At 39.0% G+C, this 18,249-nt stretch overlaps 1 protein-coding gene across 4 annotated transcripts in view; it reads left to right on the top strand.

The window, feature by feature from the left end:
* RB1CC1 (RB1 inducible coiled-coil 1) overlaps positions 1-18,249 on the top strand; it is a 95,584-nt gene that overhangs the window by 12,891 nt on the left and 64,444 nt on the right. For 3 of the 4 annotated variants that reach the window (XM_003902738.4, XM_009213034.3, XM_009213035.3), the window contains exons 2-5: positions 14,335-14,449; positions 15,730-15,851; positions 17,288-17,414; positions 17,584-17,754. In XM_003902738.4, the coding sequence (XP_003902787.1) occupies positions 15,781-15,851; positions 17,288-17,414; positions 17,584-17,754 (369 nt within the window). In that variant the 5' untranslated portion in view covers positions 14,335-14,449; positions 15,730-15,780. Of the gene's footprint in view, positions 1-14,334; positions 14,450-15,729; positions 15,852-17,287; positions 17,415-17,583; positions 17,755-18,249 lie in introns of those variants that run through there. The other variant, XM_021942316.1, reaches the window with a different exon arrangement.

Here is an 18,249-nt window from a genome sequence, read left to right as displayed (position 1 = left end):
TCTCAAAAAAAAAAAAAAAAAATCTGGTCCTTCGCACATTGTTATACGCATAAGGTTGTACAGCCCTTTGAGAAAGAGACCAGTTGTGTGTGTTTCCCTAAACCACTGGCTTGAGAGTCCAGTTTATATAACTTACCTTGTAGAATCTTTAGTAATTAGGCACTTTGCGTGTCACCTAGGTCAGCCTCCCTCTTAATGCAGTGACAGGTCCAGGGAAATTAAATTAAGTAAAGATTTCACTTTTCATGCCTGTGGTGATTGTTGTTAAACATTAAGATTGAGAGTGTAGTCTGAGAATAAGAAAATCTTGAATATCCTTTATATTGGTTAAGCATTGGTGCAAAATGGAAGTTTCATTTGTTTGTTTTTGTGTATACGTGTTCACTTATAGGAAACTGTAATTTTCATTATTGGCAATTGTTTCCCTTTATTTAGTAAAGCATATTTAGTGTTTATGCCTTGCCATGGATACAGGGTGGTCACTGTGTATTAGACATTGTTTGTATGCTCTGCTCATGTTAATGGATTGGCCGCAAATAAGATATGCCAGTGACCAATAAGATGTGCTTAGTCCAGACTTAATTAAGAAGACATTGCTGATTTTGTTTCTTTTCTTTTTGCTTTTTCTAAAGATAGAGTCTTACTCTGTTGTTGCCTAGGCTGGAGTGCTGTAGCACAGTCTGTGCTCACTGCAGCCTCAACCTCCCAGGTTCAAGCCATCCTTCTGCCTCAGTGCCCCCCCACCCCCACCCCCCGTAACTGGGGCTACAGGTGTGCGTCACCACATCTGAATAATTTTTTGTGTATTTGTAGATACGGAGTCTCACCATGTTGCCCATGTTGGTCTGGAACTCTTGAGCTCAGCAATCCATCTGCCTTGGCCTCCCAAGGTTGCTGCCAGTGCGCCCAGCATGTTGCTGATTTTCTTTGAGACATAATGGGAAAGAAAATTTCTCAGCTCTGTCTTAACCGCAGTGAAAGACTGCCTTCAGAGTGTTTCAGTTACCTCTTCCCATCAATATGAGAAAAGATGAGTGTGAGGAATAGGTAGAGGGAAAAATATTGAAGTTTTTTGTGTAGCATGAATTATGTCAGGCGGTTATATAGGTAATTTCTAGCATGCACATAGGCACTGTGCCAGTAGGTAGGTATTAGAGTAGACATGGTTCTTTACAGTAGCCTTTTATAAAATGGACTTGCTTTGGTGAAACAGCTCCTGGCATCGTTCAGACATTTTTATCCTGTTGTGTGGGTGCGGAAACACTGGGATCGTTCTATAAGCTTTCTGTTTTTGTATTTTTATAGTTTTTTATTTTATTTTATTTTATTTTATTTTATTTTATTTTATTTTATTTTTGAGACAGAGTTTCGCTCTTGTCACCTGGGCTAGAGTACAGTGGCGCAGTCTCGGCTCACTGCAACCTCTGCCTCCCGGGTTCAAGCGATTCTCCTGCCTCAGCCTCCCAGGTAGCTGGGATTACAGGCATGCGCCACCATGTCCAGCTAATTTTTTTTTTCCCCCGCTAGAAACAGGGTTTCACCATGTTGGCCAGCCTGGTCTTGAACTCCTGACCTCAAGTGATCCACCTGCCCTTCCCTTCCAAAGTGCTGAGATTACAGGCATGAGCCACCACGCCCGGCTGCATTTTTATAATTCTTGTGGAAATCAAAAACACAGAAAGATAGGCAATAGAAGAATGAGCTATGATGTACCCATCATATTGATTTAATTGTTATCACCTCATGGCCAGTCTTGTTTCAGCTATACTTCCATCTGCTTCTCATTCTCTTGTTACTTTAGACCTGTAAATTTTGAAGAACAGATATCCCCTGCGATAGCCCTGTGAGAAAGATGTTATCTCTGCTTTGGAGATAAGAAAATTGAATGTTAGGATAAATTTCTTTTCTAAAACCACCCAAATTGTAAGTGGCAGAATAAGAATTTTAACCAGGTCCTCTGCAGTCAGTTGTTTTTCCTTCTGTTTAGGTCAAATTATAACCAATGAGGGTGGTGTATTCTGACAGCAGCTAAATGTTTTACTGGAGTATTTAGTATTTACTCGAGTAATTTAGTACCTACAGACACTTGTTATTACTTATTTTGGGTTAGGGTTAGATTAGAGTTAGATTTTTTCCTTTCCTCTGCATTCTTTTTGACCATCTAAAAAATCATATTTAAGATCGGGTGCGGTCGTTCATGCCTGTAATCTCAGCACTTTGGGAGGCTGAGGCAGACAGATCATCTGAGGTGAGGAGTTCCAGACCAGCCTAGCCAAGATGGGGAAACCATGCCTTACTCAAAATACAAAACAATTAGCTGGGCGTGGTGGCAGGTGCCTGTAGTCCCAACTACTCCTGAGGCTGAGGCAGGAGAATCCCTTGAAACCAGGAAAGGAAGGTTGCAGTGAACTGAGATCGCACCACTGCACTCCAGCCTGGGCAACAGAGTGAGACTGTCTCAAAAAAAAAAAAAAAAAAAAAAAAAAATCACTTTGCATATACTGTAAGCCTTGTTAGAAGTTATTCTCTGGCCGGGCACAGTGACTCACGCCTGTAATCCCAGCACTTTGGGAGGCCGAGGCGGGTCGGATCACGAATTCAGGAGATCGTTACCATCTTGGTTAACACAGTGAAACCCCGTCTCTACTAAAAAATACATAATTTTAGCCGGGCATGGTGGCAGGCACCTGTAGTCCCAGCTACTCGGGAGGCTGAGGCGGGAGAACGGCGTGAACCCAGGAGGCGGAGCTTCCAGTGAGCTGAGATGGCATGACTGCACTTCAGCCTGGGCGACAGAGCGAGAGTCCATCTCAAAAAAAAAAAAAAAGTTATTCTCTAGTATTTTAAAATTTCAAGACAACCCTGGGCAACATGGAGAAACCCCATCTCTACAAAAAAAATAAAAATAAAAAAATTAGCTGGGCATGGTGGTGCATGCCTATAGTCCCAGTTACTTGGGAGGCTTAGGTGGGAGGATCACTTGAGCCGGGGAGGTTGAGGTTGCTGTGAGCTGTGATCCTGCCACTATACTGTAGCCTGGGTAACAGGACGAGGTCACGTCTTAAAAAATGTATAAATAAATAAAATCAAATTTTTAGTTTTTATCCATAACATTTTAAATCCTGTCTTAAAATATGAATAATAAAAGAATGGGTAGACAAATATTTATTACTAATAAACAGGAAAGTGTCTTGTGTATGCTTTAATTATATTTCAAATTTTTTCCCTAAAATTGATTTTCATGGTACAGTTATTGGCTTAAGGAAATGCGATTTCATAAAACCTTTGCTTACCTACCTCCACAAACACCAGTTGCTTTCCAGAAACACCATAATTATTTAAAGTACATTCCGACCTGTATTATGAATGTTGAATGTGATTAAAATAATACTTTTTCTAGTGTTTTATTATGGAAATTTGCAAACATATACAAAAGTAGAGAGAATGTTACAGTGAACGTAATATAGCCATCTCACTTGCTTTAATAAGTACCAACAGTTTACCAATCTCACCTTTCTACTGCTGAACTAGTTCTGTTTTTTCCTTCCAACCTTCCTTCCTTCACTTATTTTTGCTGGACTAGTTTGAAGCAAGACTCAGGCATCATTTTACACACTAATTTTTCGGAGTTCATTTTTTTGTTACTACAGTGCCATTATCATCCAAACGAAAGTAATTGTAATTCTTTAATCTGATACCCTGTCCATATTTAGATTTGCACATTTGTCCCAAAAATGTCTTTATACATTGTTTTGAGTCAGGATCCAAACAAGTTCGCACATGGCATTTGTTTATTTTGTCTCTTCCATCTTTTTTAGTTTATATGTCTTCTCTCTTTTTTTTTTCTTTTTAGAAACCATTTGTTGAAGAAACAAAGTCATTGTTTTGTGGAATGCTTATTGTGAATTTAGCTGATTGATCATGATGTTTGTCTTTTTCTTTATAGTCCATATTTCCTAGAAACTGGAAACCGTAGGTACATATAGATGCTTGATTAAATTCAGGTTTAATTTTTCAGAGGTGGGCTGAGGTGGCATGAAAACTTTTTACTTGGGCTGTGTCCAGCTGAATCACTGTTAGCTGGAGTTTTTCCACATGAGTGGACTGAAATACGTATCTTTTTCGTTTCGTTTTGTTTTGTTTTGAGATGGTCTCTCTCTTGCCCAAGCTGGAGTGCAGTTGTGTGATCTTGGCTCACTGCATCCTCCATCCCCTAGGCTGAAACGATCCTCCCACCTCAGCCCCACAAGTAGCTGGGAGTACAGGTGTGCACCACCATGCCTGGCTAATTTTTGTATGTTTTGTAGAGACAGAGTTTTGCCATGTTACCCAGGCTGGTCTTGAACTCCTGAGCTCAAGTGATCAGCCTGCTTCGGCCTCTGAAAGTGCTGGGATTATAGACGTGAGCCACCGTGCCCAGCTATCCAAAATACATTTCATATAGGAAAGACAGTGCTTAATTTCTTTACTTTTTCAGTTTTTATAATGGGTTCTGTCTTAGCTCACTGAGGTTTTTTGTTTTTGTTTTTTTGAGTATCATTATGCAACATGGATTTTTACAAGTTTTTGCTATTCAGTTATTTGTACTCATTCTTTTGATGCTCAGACTGTCCCATCATAGCCAGTAGAAGCCATTTAAAGTTGTTTTCCTTGCTCTTTTGACCTAATCTCTTTAGTCTTTGATAGTTGTCTTGCTATCAAAGATGTTCCAGGCTTATGTGATTGGTACATTTTCTACTTCAGACATTTAGCATTAGCCACTTCTCCGAAGGTTCTTTTTAGAAACCATAGTAGGCTGGTTGTGGTGGCTCACACCTGTAATCCCAGCACTTTGGGAGGCTGAGGCAGGTGGATCATGAGGTCAGGAGTTCAAGACCATCCTGGCCAACATGGTGAAACCCCGTCTCTCCAAAAATACAAAAATTAGCTGGGCGTGGTGGTGTGCGCCTGTAATCCCAGCTACTTGGGAGGCTGAGGCAGGAGGCTTGAACCCAGGAGGCAAAAGTTGCAGTGAGCCGAGATTGTGCCATTGCACTCCAGCCTGGGCGACAAGAGCAAGACTCCGTCTCAAAAACAAAACAAAACAAAACAAAAACCATAGTATGAGTGTGCAATGAGTTTAGCCAACTCTACAGTTAGAAGGAATAGTTCCACAAAACTGCCCTCATTTCAGATATTAGCTGCAAGTTTGGTGGTACTCAGAACCTACCCTCACTTCAAACCAGCTGACTACAAACTCACAGGTTCCCCATATCCACCCTCTCTTTGGAGAATTCACTAGAACAGGTCAGGGAACTCAGGAAAGCACTATACTCACAATTACACTTTTATTAGAGGGATACAAAAATTAAAATCAGGCAAAAGAAAATAGGCAGAGAGCAGAATCTGGAAGGGGTCCAAACTCAAAGCTTCTGGCCATCATTGCTGGTGGAGTCATGGACAGTATTACCTTCTCTTGGCCACAACGTTTGACAATATACACAGAGTATTGCTCACTAGGGAAGCTCACCTGAGTCTTTGGTGTCCAGAGTTTATTAGGGCTTGATCCTGTACTGTCTACATGACTGACCTTTAGTCTCTAGCCCTTCCTGGAGGTCAGACCAATGTCTTTAGTCAGTAGTTCCTCTGGAGGTCAGAACTGAACTGATCCATGAGTCACATTGCTACACTGACATGACTGAAGTCCTGAGTCAAACAAAGACAGTTCCATCTGGCAGGACATTACAGGGGCCCAGAGATCACCTCCCAGTAGTGAAGGGCAAAGGCCAGACCTTTCTTTGGTCAATGTTAATTCTTCACCGCCTGTTGTGCTGTGGGTACTTTTCTTGTTTATACTGGTATTTTTAAAGTACTTTTTACTTCTTTATACATTTTATTTCTTTTCTCTTGCGTTGAAAACCTTGGAATCTTAGGTTGAAAAATCTTGCTTGCTTGGTAGGTGAAAAATACTGTCTTCTCTTTAGATTTATATTTCTTTGATTACTGAAGAGGCCTCAGTATTTTCCACATTTGATAACCTACTCATGCCCTTTGCCTATTTATCTGTTGTGAGTCTTTGTGATTTTCTTATTTATAGGCACTCCTACTAAAAAGCTAATAGTAATCCTTAGTCACTTGTTATTGTCATTCTCGCCAGCAGTCACATCTTTGGATATTTGAATTAAATGATGGGTGGCAGGTATGGAAAACAACTTCCTCTTTTTTGGTTTTCTACCCTTTCTCTACCCCTAAGCTAGAATACCAGTCATTCTGTGATCAGTCCTGGGTCTATCATCTGTTAGAAAGAAAACTGGGAAATTGGGTCTGTCTCCTGGCAGGACTTCTTTGTATTGTTGCTGTCACTTCCATATGATGAAAGTGCCGCTTGCCAGGAGGTTGTCCTTCACAAGTAGATGCCTGGTATTAACTAAGGTATGTGCAGCTCTCACTGAAGTGGCTGTAGTTGCTTAAGCTTTAGAGGAAGAGGCACACACTTTCTCTCTAAAGGACCAGATAGTTAAGTATTTTAGGCTTTACTGTCCAAGAGGCAAAATTGAGGCTATGATGTGTAGATGTTTAATGTAATAAGAAAAAGACTCCTGCTTGGTCCCATTTGTCTGGGATGAGCCATCCAGGATGGTGGGCATGTTTTGTGCCCAGTTGGCATCAGTTTGAGACTATCTCTGGATCCACAAGGGACTACCCGAGGGGGATGAGCCTGGGAGTAGAGGCCAACACCATTTTACTTTCTGCTTTGAGAACAGATCCTGAATCACCCTCCTCTTCCTCCTGAAAACCCTGTGGGAGACCATGTGACCTGTTGGGTCTTCCACTCGAGAACCAAGATTATACTCCTCACTGCCCTGAAGTTGCCAGCAGTAGCAGTGGAGTTCCCTATTTGTAGGTGGCCTCAGTGTGTGCCCTGGGAGTGAAGTGTGTAAGGGCGCAAAGGGGCAGCTGTCCGTGTTAAACACTCAGCTCTGTTCTTGGCTATGATAGGTAGGTTCTCTTTATGTTTCTTTAGCTAGGAAGTATTCAGTATGCATATTTCTAGAGAATTCCACACTGCCAGGATGACCAGGTATGGAAAAATTTCTCTCTGCTACATGCCAAGATCACCTTTTCTTTTCTTAAATTTTAAGTTAAAGGGTACATGCGCAGGATATACAGGTTTGTCACATAGGTAAACATGTGCCATGGTGGTTTGCTGCACAGATCATCCCATCACCTAAGTATTAAGCCCAGCATCCATTAGCTATTCTTCCTGATGCTGTCCCTCCTCCCACCCTCCACCCTCTGACAGGCCCCAGTGAGTGTTTTTTCCCCACCCTACCCCCATGTGTCTATATATTCTCATCGGTAATGGGATTGCTGGGTTAAATGGTATTTCTGCCTCAAGGTCTTTGAGGAATCACCACACTGTCTTCCACAATGGTTGAACTAATTTACACTCCCACCAACAGAGTAAAAGCATTCTTTTTTCTCTACAACCTTGCCAGCATCTTGTTTTTGTTATTTTGTTTGTTTTTTGTTTTCTTTTTTTTACTTTTTAATAATATCCATTCTGACTGGTGTAAGATGATATATCATTATGGTTTTGCTTTACATTTCTCTAATGATCTTTGATGTTGAGCTTGTTTTTCATGTTTGTTGACTGCATGTATGTTTTCTTTTTCTTGTGAATTTAAGTTCCTTGGAGATGCTGAGTATTAGGCCTTTGTCAGATCAATAGATTGCAAAAATTTTCTTCTATCCTGTAGGTTGTCTGTTCACTCTGATGATAGTTTGTTTTGCTGTGCAGAAGCTCTTTAGTTTAATTACATCCCATTTGTCAATTTCTGCTTCTGTTGCCATTGCTTTTGGCTTTTTTGTCATGAAATCTTTGCCGTGCCTATGTCCGGAATGGTATTGCCTAGTTTCTTCTAAGGTTTAATAGTTTTGGGTTTTACATTTAAGTCTTTAATCCATCTTGAGTTGATTTTGGTATGTGACGTAAGGAAGGGATTCCGTTTCAGTTTTCTGCATATGGCTAGCCAAAACTCCCAGCACCGTTTATTAAATAGGAAATCCTTTCCCCATTGCTTGTTTCTGTCAGGTTTGTGGAAGGTCAAATGGTTGTAGGTGAAGATCACCTTTTCATTTATGGACACAAGGAAATCTTGTTCTCAGTATCTGAGTCCATGCCGTTTCTTGGATGATGACTTTGCTTTCTGTTGAAAACCTTACCTTGTCACATTTAAAGTGCCCTGTTATTCTACTCTTCTTACCTCATATTGAAAGAGGGTTTTTTTTGTATTGTATTTAGTAAAGGAAATTTTTTAAATGGTCACATAAAGGAGAAAATCTGCAAGGGGGAAAAAGTGCTGGTATTTCTAAAGGAATAGTAAAGTCCCAAGTCATAGAATATGCTTACTACATGTAATCTTATGTAAGGAATTTTAATGTAGTATGTTCATGTTCTTTTTTCTCTGTGATCCAGCTATGGATTTTAAGTTTTGATGACTTTCTTTCTATGTGACTTTAGGAAACAACTTCTTTGAGCCATAGTTTTGTCATTTTGAATGATGCAGATAATTCTTAACCTTTCTCACTATATTTGTGAGAATATCATGTACTTCATACAGTTCTTACGTCGTGTTTCAATCAATGGAAGCTATTGCTATGCCAATAGTATCATTATCTCTAAAGAATAAAAGCAAAGTGGAAGTATGTATTTTGGAATTTCTTGTTTGTTTTTACTTTAAAAAAATGCTTTTTTGTAGCTTTTTTTCCCCCTGGAAGTAGATATCATGGAGTTTTATATAAATATAAAATTTTCATGTTGCCCACTATGATATTAGCATTCATGAGAGCAGACAGTTTTATTATTTTGTATTTTATTCCCAGAGTTAAGAAAATGCCTGGTACCTACTAAATTCTCAGGTGATATTTTTATTGAATGAATGTATTTATTGACCTGTGTTCACACCCCTATGTTTACTTTTGTTTTGGCTTACTAAGTTTATTCCTTTAGACAAGTTTAATCTGAATCATAATTTCTCATCTGCAAATGAAAACACTAATGATATGAATGTATTACATGTAATGATGAAGTCATGCATGTAAAACTTCTTAGCATAATGAGTGGTATACAATGAATAACTCAGTAAGTATTAGCAATGATTATGATTTATTTTATGTGCCATATACTTAGGACATGTGAAGAAAAGAAGAGCATTTGTGGCCATGAAAGCCATGAGCATTACATTTCCTCATAGGTTACCAGTACTGGTAGACCCATGGGGAAATGATGCCTTATGTTAGTAGTTAGATTTTTCCCTGTGCTATTCATGGGTAGACTTTTGGTAGCTGACAGTTAGTGAGGATGTAGAGAGTGAAAATTTAGAAGAGGCTTCTGGTTAAAGATGCCAGTCTTAGGACTGTAAACAATGGATGAAAACATGGGAAAATGATACTGCCATTAACATCACTTAGGAACTGTTAGAAATTTGTATACTGGGCGGGGCCCGGTGGCTCACGCCTGTAATCCCAGCACTTTGGGAGGCCGAGGCTGGCGGATCACAAGGTCAGGAGATCGAGACCACGGTGAAACCCCGTCTCTACTAAAAATACAAAAAATTAGCCTGGCACGGTAGCGGGCGCCTGTAGTCCCAGCTACTCAGGAGGCTGAGGCAGGAGAATGGCGTGAACCCGGGAGGCGGAGCTTGCGGTGAGCCGAGATCGCGCCACTACACTCCAGCCTAGGGGACAGAGCAAGACTCCGTCTCAAAAAAAAAAAAAAAAGAAATTTGTATACTGGAGTCAAATTATAGGTTCTGGAGTGACAGTTATCAAAACTATCCTTGAAGTAGTTTAAATTAATTTTAACCTAAGTTCCAGAGCCACTGTAATCAAAACTATCCTTAAAATAGTTTAAATTGTTCATCAAGTATGTAGACAAACTCATTCTGAAGTAGGTTTATTTCTTTCAGGTTTTTTTGGTCAGCATTGTTTATGATTGTGGTTTCTTAGGGTGAGGTGTGTGCATGTAAAATGAAGAGATTAGTGTTTGTTTAAAGGCAGACAGCTGCTATAGCTTATTGGAGTTCCCCTCAGTTTGCTTTAAGTATCATGGAAGACGAGAATGGAACTGAAGTCTTCTTTACTCTTTAATGATTTCTAAAGCTTCTGATATTGAAAGGAATGTATTGACTGTAGAACATGCAAAGGAAAAGTTGAACTGTCCCAGATTGGAGGAGATTAAATAGATACAGCTAAAAGCAATATGATAATCCTGAAATAAATCCTAGATCTGAGGAGGAGGGGAAACTACAAAGGATATTATTGGGGCAGTAGTTTGAATATGGACTGTAGATTAGATAATATTAGTGAATCAATGTTAAATTTTATGATTTGATAAATGTACTTTGGTTTTGTAGGAGAAAATTATTGCTGTTAGGTAAGACATTCTGAAGTATTTATGGATAAAGGGAAATTCTGTCTGCAAATTACTCACGTGTAGTTCAGGAAAAAATTATATCTCTGTATATGTATGTGGAGAGAGAACATGTATGGAGTGTGCACTGACACAAGTGGTAAAGCAGATAGAACACAAGTATTCACAGTTGGTGATCGGAGTAAGGGGGATAGGGAAATTCTTTGTACTGTTGTAATTTTTCTCTAACTGGAATTATATCAAAACAAATATAATATTCAAAGGAAAATGAGAAAAGAAAAAACAATACAGTGATTATTACTTAAGATTTTGTGTTTAGCCTCACAAAAATGGTGTGTCTCGTTGTACTGCTGTACGTCTTCTCAGTTCAGGCCTTTTCTTATCCCAAAAATACCATTTATATGTAACCTGCATAGAGGCCTCCTTTGATCCTGTAAATCTAAAGTAAGTCCTTCTTCCTACCCACTCTTCTTTTGTGTGTTTATTGCAACTTATATCATGTTTGTTTTGTTTTTGTTGAATGCTGCTTTCTCCTTCAAGACTGTGAACTCCATGAGGACAAAGATTATGTCTGTTTTTTTCCCCACAGAATACCCAGTCCTGGCACATAATATCAATACATGTGTTTTGGATTTGGATAAATGAATGAATGAATATTCCTTCCACTTTAGTCAGCATACCTTAGCTACCTAATCTCTGAGAAAACAAAATGCCTCTTTTTAAGCTGTAAGATAAAGCCTATGCTTTTGGATTTGGTATTCATTTACTCATTCATTCAGCAGATCTTTATTTAATGCAGTCATCTGATTCCCTGCTTATCTCTAGCTTCCTTTTGTTAACATCTCTCAGATCTGCATGACTTTTCTAGGTCTGCACCTTCTGGCCAGTCTTCTGTCAATCTGTTAAGTGCCTTTCATAGTTCCCTGTCACTCTCCACATATTTCTTAGAAAGTATCACATTTATGATAATTATGCCTACTTTCCCTGGCTGTAGATACTGCTGTTTTTTTTTTTTTTTTTTAAAGAGTCTGGCTCTGTCGCCTAGGCTGGAGTGTAGTGGTGTGAGCCCAGCTCACTACAACCTCCGCCTCCCAGTTCAAGCAATTCTTCTGAGTCTGAAAGAAGATGTGTGTGAGGGTAGGGCAGGTGGAAGGGGTGATCATAGCAGGCAGGGCAAATAGAATCCTAAGCAGGGAGAACTGCCCCATGAAGACTCAGAGACTTTAACAGCTGGATTTGTTTAGGGAGTTTAAGCAGTGTGATATTTGGGACTGATAAACTGGGAGAGGGGTAGAGGATGAGGGTGAAAAGTTGTGGTGGAAAGGAAGAGCATATTATACTTCTCTTGGATGTTATTGTCGTTTAATAAGGCATTTAAAATAGTTTCCTGGGATATAATGAATACAAAGTGGTAGCTGCTGCCATAAAAGTCATAATTGTCTTGAGTTTTAAAGCAGCAGAAAAACTTGTATCAACCTAACATGTAGGAAGATTTCTTGGAAGGCGTATGGAGGTTGACGGACTAGTGATTGAGGAAATTAGTACAGGTTGAAAACAGTGTCTGATTTAAGGCAGTAGGGATAGGAATAGGGATATCATGTGATTAAGTATTTAAATGTTAGAATTTACAGGACAAAAGGAAGACCAATCTAGGATAATATGTGAGAGACGGGGTGAATGTAGACTTCATCAACAGAGATGAAAAATTAAATCAAGGAGGATTAAGGGGCAGAGAAGTAAAAAGCTTGGTTTTAGAAACAATAGTATTGAAGAATGCATATAGGAGATTGATTTGAATTTGTTGAGTTTGAGAGGGATTGGATAGATAGTTTAGGAAAGATTTGGGAGTCAGCAATCAACAGTGGTGGTAGCAGCAGCTATGGGAGTAAGTGAACTCTACTACAAAGGTAAGGCGACTGAGATCCCTCCCAAATTTTGGAGAGTTGACTTATCTGCCAAATACCACATTTTTTCTTTGACATCCTTTTGGGGGAACCTGCCCCCAATATTTCAGTGTAGGTTCTTTCTGTTTTCCATTAGTGTCGGCCAGCTGAGAAATAAAGAGAGGAATTTTACAGCTGGGCTGCTAGGGGTGACATCACATATCAGTAGGACCTTGATGCCCGCCCGCATGAGCCTCAAAACCAGCAAGTTTTTATTAAGGGTTTCAAAAGGGGAGGGGGTGTAAGAATAGGGAGTAGGTACAAGATCACATGCTTCGAAGGGCAAAAAGCAGAACTACTGATAAGGGTCTAACAAAGTTCGCATACTTCTGAGGGAACAGGACAAAAGGCAAAAGCAGAACTACTGATAAGGGTCTGTGTTCAGTGGTGCATGTATTGTCTTGATAAACATCTTAACAGAAAACAGGGTTTGAGAGCAGAGAACCAGTCTGACCACAGATTTACCAGGGCGGAGTTTTTCCCCACCCTAGTAAGCCTGAGAGTACTGCAGGAGACCAGGGTGTGTCTCAGTCCTTATCTCAACCACGTAAGACAGACATTCACAGAGCGGCTGTTTGTAGACCTCCCCCCAGAAATGCATTCCTTTCCCCGGGTATTAATATTAATATTCCTTGCTAGGAAAAGAATTTAGCAATATCTCTCCTACTTGCACATCCGTTTATAGGCTCTCTGCAAGAAGAAAAATATGGCTCTTTTTGCCCGACCCCATAGGCAGTCAGACCTTATGGTTGTCTTCCCTTATTCCCTAAAAATCGCTGCTACTCTGTTCTTTTTCAAGGTGCACTGATTTCATATTGTTCAAACACACGTGTGTTAAGACCAGTTTTCACAGTTAACACAATTATCAGAGTGGTCCTGAGATGACGTACATCCTCAGCTTACAAAGATAACAGGATTAAGAGATTAAAGACAGGCATAAAAAATTATAAAAGTGTTATATGGGAACTGATAAATGTCCACGAAATCTTCCCAATTTATGTTGCTCTGCTGCAGCTCCAGCTGGTCCCTCCATTTGGGGTCCCTGACTTCCCACAGCATCCTCCTAGTAGCCCTGTGGTATGGTTGTGTTATATTAATCATCTATTGTTGACTGAGAAATTACCACAAATTTGGTTGTTTGAAGCAACATAAATCTATTATAGATTCTGGTCATGGCTTCACTGGACCCTTTTGGGTCTCTGCAAGACTTCAAAGTGTTGGCCAGGGCTGAGGTCTTGTCTGAGGCTCAACTAGGAAAGGATCTGTTTATGGGCTTGTGGTGATTGGCAAGATTCAGTTCCTTGAGCGTTACCTGACTGAGACCCTTAGCTTCTTGCTAGCTAGCCATCTTCAATTCCTTACCAAGTGGGCCTTTCCATATGGCAGCTTATGTCATCAACGCGGCAAGAGAGTCAGCTGGCAAGATGGGAGTTACAATCTTAAGTAACAATCACTTACATGATATCCCATCACTTTTGCAGTATTTTTTTGGTAGACCCTGCCTACACCTGAGGGTGGGGATTTCACTGGAGTATGAATACAGTAGGTGGATGTGGTACAGATAATTGCTACTGTCTTAGAGGCTGTCTGCTGCAGGTGCCATTTTTATTCCTGTTTACAAAAGAGGAAGCCGAAACAGTTGTCCAAGATCATGTAATTGCAAGTAATGGACCCCAAACCAAACCCAAGCTTTCTGATTCCACTGCCTAGATACTTCTTTACCATAATATTTTAAGGAATGAGAAATTGTTGTAGAAATGGCAGTTTTGAGGAATTGATTGGTAACTTTTGTTTGATGCCATGGAGTGATGTGGGTTGAAGTCATGTAGTTGGTATTATAGTGAATGTGCAGGTAGAAGGGCCTGAGTAGAGATTATTCTTACAGATGGTAGTTTTAAAAGGAAGAAAGGAACAATAACCATATGTTGTTTCATACTGAATTGTTTCTCTTTATAACCAGAAATTTTTCTTTTCCAGTTCTCTGAATTTAACCAGTAATGCCATTCAGTTGCCAATCTCAAGCAAAGCAAACATAAACCAGTTTTAATCTACTTTTTAAGAAAAGTGGTAGTCCTTTTCACAGTGCCTGACGGTAAGTCACAGTTTCTACCTGTTTAGCAGAGTTTAATCTATTGTCTTTAAAATAATGATTCTGGAAATCTTAATTTGAAAACCTTATTTGCTTTTTCCTTCTCTAATAATTCTCTAAAGGCTTATGTGGAAAGAGCATAAGTAAAGGTACCTACTACTTTCTGGGAATTTATTTATAGTTATCGTTCACCAGTTTCATTAATCTTGTGGATCTTTTCCTCCATTTGTTGAAAATAAAATGGTAGACCATGAAATCTGTCCCCTTTATATGTCATTATTTTAAGATTTTTTTTATTTCTCTTTTTCTTTTGAGATAGGGCCTTTCTCTGTTGCCCAGGCTGGAGTGCAGTGGCACAGTCGTAGCTCACTGCAGTCTTGAACTCCTTGGCTCAGGCCATCCTCCTGCCTCAGCCTCCCAAGTAGCTAGGACCACAGGCATGCGCCATGAAGTGTGGCTGATTTTTTAAACATTTTGTGCAGACAGGATGTTGCCATGTTGCCCAGGCTAGTCTTGAACTCCTGGCCTCAAGGGATCCTCCTGCCTTGGCCTCCCAAAGTTCTGGGATTACAGGCATGAGCCACTGTGCCTGGTTGTCTGTGTCAGCCTCATTTTATAGATGAAGAAGCTTTATTTTCTAGATGAGGTTTTTCCTTGGGCATGTTAATGGCAGAGTTGTTTTAAATATTCTGATTTCTAGACCTGTACCCTTGCTACTGTTATACAAAGTGATGGAACTATTAAGGAGTTTCTTATGGAGGATTTCCAGCTCAGTGTAGAGGTAAAATGCAGATCAACAGGCAGCTGATGGAAGGAATTGGGATTCATTTCCCAATTTGCAAGTAATGGCTACTCTTAATTTGCGATCAGTAAGTTTAACCTTAATATTAATGTATTTTTTATTATGTTAAGGAAGAAGTGGGGGGAAAACTGTCAGGGATAAGATGTTTGACCAACTGTTTTATTCTTAATGTGAAACACTGCGTGAAATATGCACATAGCAACCTTTACTCTAGCTACTGGCCTTTTACTTCTTGAAAAATCAAACTTTTTTCCTATGGCAGAACAGTTATGCTTTTCTTTTCACTGATCTCATTACTGTTTATTTTTATGTGTTTTAAGCATTGAGTTTACTAAACTGTCCAGTTAGCCATCCTAGACCTCAAAGCCCGTTTTGATATTTTTGTTACTTATATAGTAATACTGTAGTGTGTAACAGTGATGATAGTATTTGTGATTGTAGTTGCATTTGTAAAATTGATCACTTTTCTTGTTTCTTCTAGTAACCGTATCAGAGGGTGAGGTGTAAGCTCACAGAATTCAGATAAATCATCATGAAGTTATATGTATTTCTGGTTAACACTGGAACTACTCTAACATTTGACACTGAACTTACAGTGCAAACGTGAGTTGTGTTTCTTTTATTTTTTTTCAGTGTTGCATTCTGTCTGCATGCAGAAAGTTAAAGAAATATTACTCTACTGTTTAAAAAGTAGCATAGTGGCGGCTGGGCTTGGTACTTCACACCTGTAATCCCAGCACTTTGGGAGGCCAAGGGAGGTGGATCACGAGGTCAAGAGATCGAGACCATCCTGGCCAACATGGTGAAACCCCGTTTCTACTAAAAATACAAAAATTAGCTGGGTGTGGTGGCGCGCACCTGTAGTCCCAGCTAATCAGGAGGCTGAGGCAGGAGAATCACTTGAACCCCCAGGGGACAGAGGTTGCAGTGAGTCGAGATCACGCCACTGCACTCCAGCCTGGCAAGTGAGCGAGACTCTCTCAAAAAAAAAAAAAAAAAAAAAAGCCACATAATGGCAAGTCTTAAATCTTTTATTGCAACATATTTTATATATAATTGTTGTCCTTCTCTAAAATACTAATTACATTCTTTAAATTGTGCTTTGTCCTGTTGCCATGAATATAATATTCACAGTAAATAGATCTACCCACAAAACAAACTGATTTCCATTGTTATAAGTACCTATAGTCAATTGCTGTTCTGCGTTTCACAGGCCATTGTTAAGGGAATTATTGGAAGCTTCATAAAACAATGTATAATCACTTCCATGGTTTTTGATCAGTTTATGAATAAATGTCAATAGGTTTATTTTGTTTGTTAATGAGAGAAAAAATAAATTTAATATTTTCAGCCAAATTTAGTGGGACTCAGGTATCTAATAATTCTCTAGCTTGACAGGACAGAAGAAAATCGAAGTAGTTAAGTATCATTTCCAACGCTGTTTATATTTTTATAGTGACCATAATAGTAAAGACTTGATGGCAATGCAGTATAAATCTGACACTGGAATTACTATAAAGTGTGAAATAATAATCTTTGTTGTAAAAATTGAATTATGGATTTTTTTTTTCAGAATTAGTTTTCATTAAACTTGGTTTTACCCTTACATGAATGATGTTTTGGAATACAGGGCTAGGAAGGAATCTTCACAGGTGCTAGACTTAATGTAGTTTCTAAAACGTGTGGAGATTTTAACAAAAATTATGTAGCCTGAGGATTTTAATAGACCTGATAATCAGTTTGAGCATATTCCTTTGCTGTGTTATATAGATAACTCCAAAATAAATGTGTCTACTGCCTCCATTTCATAGACTCACTTCTAGATATGACGCATGGGCAAGTTATTTACCTAAGATCAGTCAGTTGTTAGGGAATCCAGTTCATTAAATAGGAAGCTTGTATTCTTTATTACTGTTTTTGGGGAAAGTTTTAGAGTGAAATTCATTAACCTCTAAGGTGTTTTTACATAGTACTACTTGGAAAATAAAATCATTGGGCAAATATAAACAACTGATTTATTTTATTTCATTTTTTTGAAGTGTGGCAGACCTTAAGCATGCCATTCAAAGCAAATACAAGATTGCTATTCAACACCAGGTGCTGGTGGTTAATGGAGGAGAATGCATGGCTGCAGATCGAAGAGTGTGTACCTACAGTGCTGGGACGGTAGGTATTCAAGAGTCCTTTCACACAAGAATGCACACCACCTTTACAGCACATTGGGAACTCAGTGTTCAAAAGTAAGGTTTATTTGCTTCATATATTGAAGGCAATGTGCACGTTCAGTATTTATAACATTTTATTTTGGTTATTTCTCCTTTTTTAAAAAATATAGGATACAAATCCAATTTTTCTTTTTAACAAAGAAATGATCTTATGTGATCGTCCACCTGCTATTCCTAAAACTACCTTTTCGACAGAAAATGACATGGAAATAAAAGTTGAAGAATCTCTTATGATGCCTGCAGTTTTTCATACTGTTGCTTCAAGGACACAGCTTGCAGTGGTAAGATATAAACAATTATTTTAACTAACTGATTGCTTCTAAAAGCATTCGGATCTAAATAGCACGGTAGTCTAAATTGCATAGGAAGCATGCAGGAAGTTTGACAAACTGAAAATATTTTGTGGTTAATCTAGTTTTAAAATTTCTGGGTCATACATTGCTAGTTATTCTACTTTGATAATGACAGTATTTTAGAGTGGAACAGCTGTCTTAACATCATTTGGTCACCTTCTTTCCTAGATGTAAATAGTTACTTTTGAACATTAATTAATAAAAGACCTACGTTAGAGTAGATACAGACAGAGAACTTACATAGCTCTAAAAATGTATTTATTTTTTCCATATTTATGGTTAGTTCCTGGAGGAGAATCAGGTTTCTTTCTAATATATAGCTCTTAACACTGCTTCTTGCAGTTGCCACGGATTGTTTCCCGGTCATTTGATTTTCCTTTTTAATTTGCTATTTACCTTCTAGTAATGTCATTGACATTAAGC

This window comes from Papio anubis, chromosome 8 (genome assembly GCF_008728515.1).
Source record: "Papio anubis isolate 15944 chromosome 8, Panubis1.0, whole genome shotgun sequence".
Lineage (NCBI taxonomy): Eukaryota > Metazoa > Chordata > Mammalia > Primates > Cercopithecidae > Papio > Papio anubis.
The sequence above is the reverse complement of the archived record's forward strand: the minus strand, read 5'-3'. Positions and strand labels throughout refer to the sequence as shown.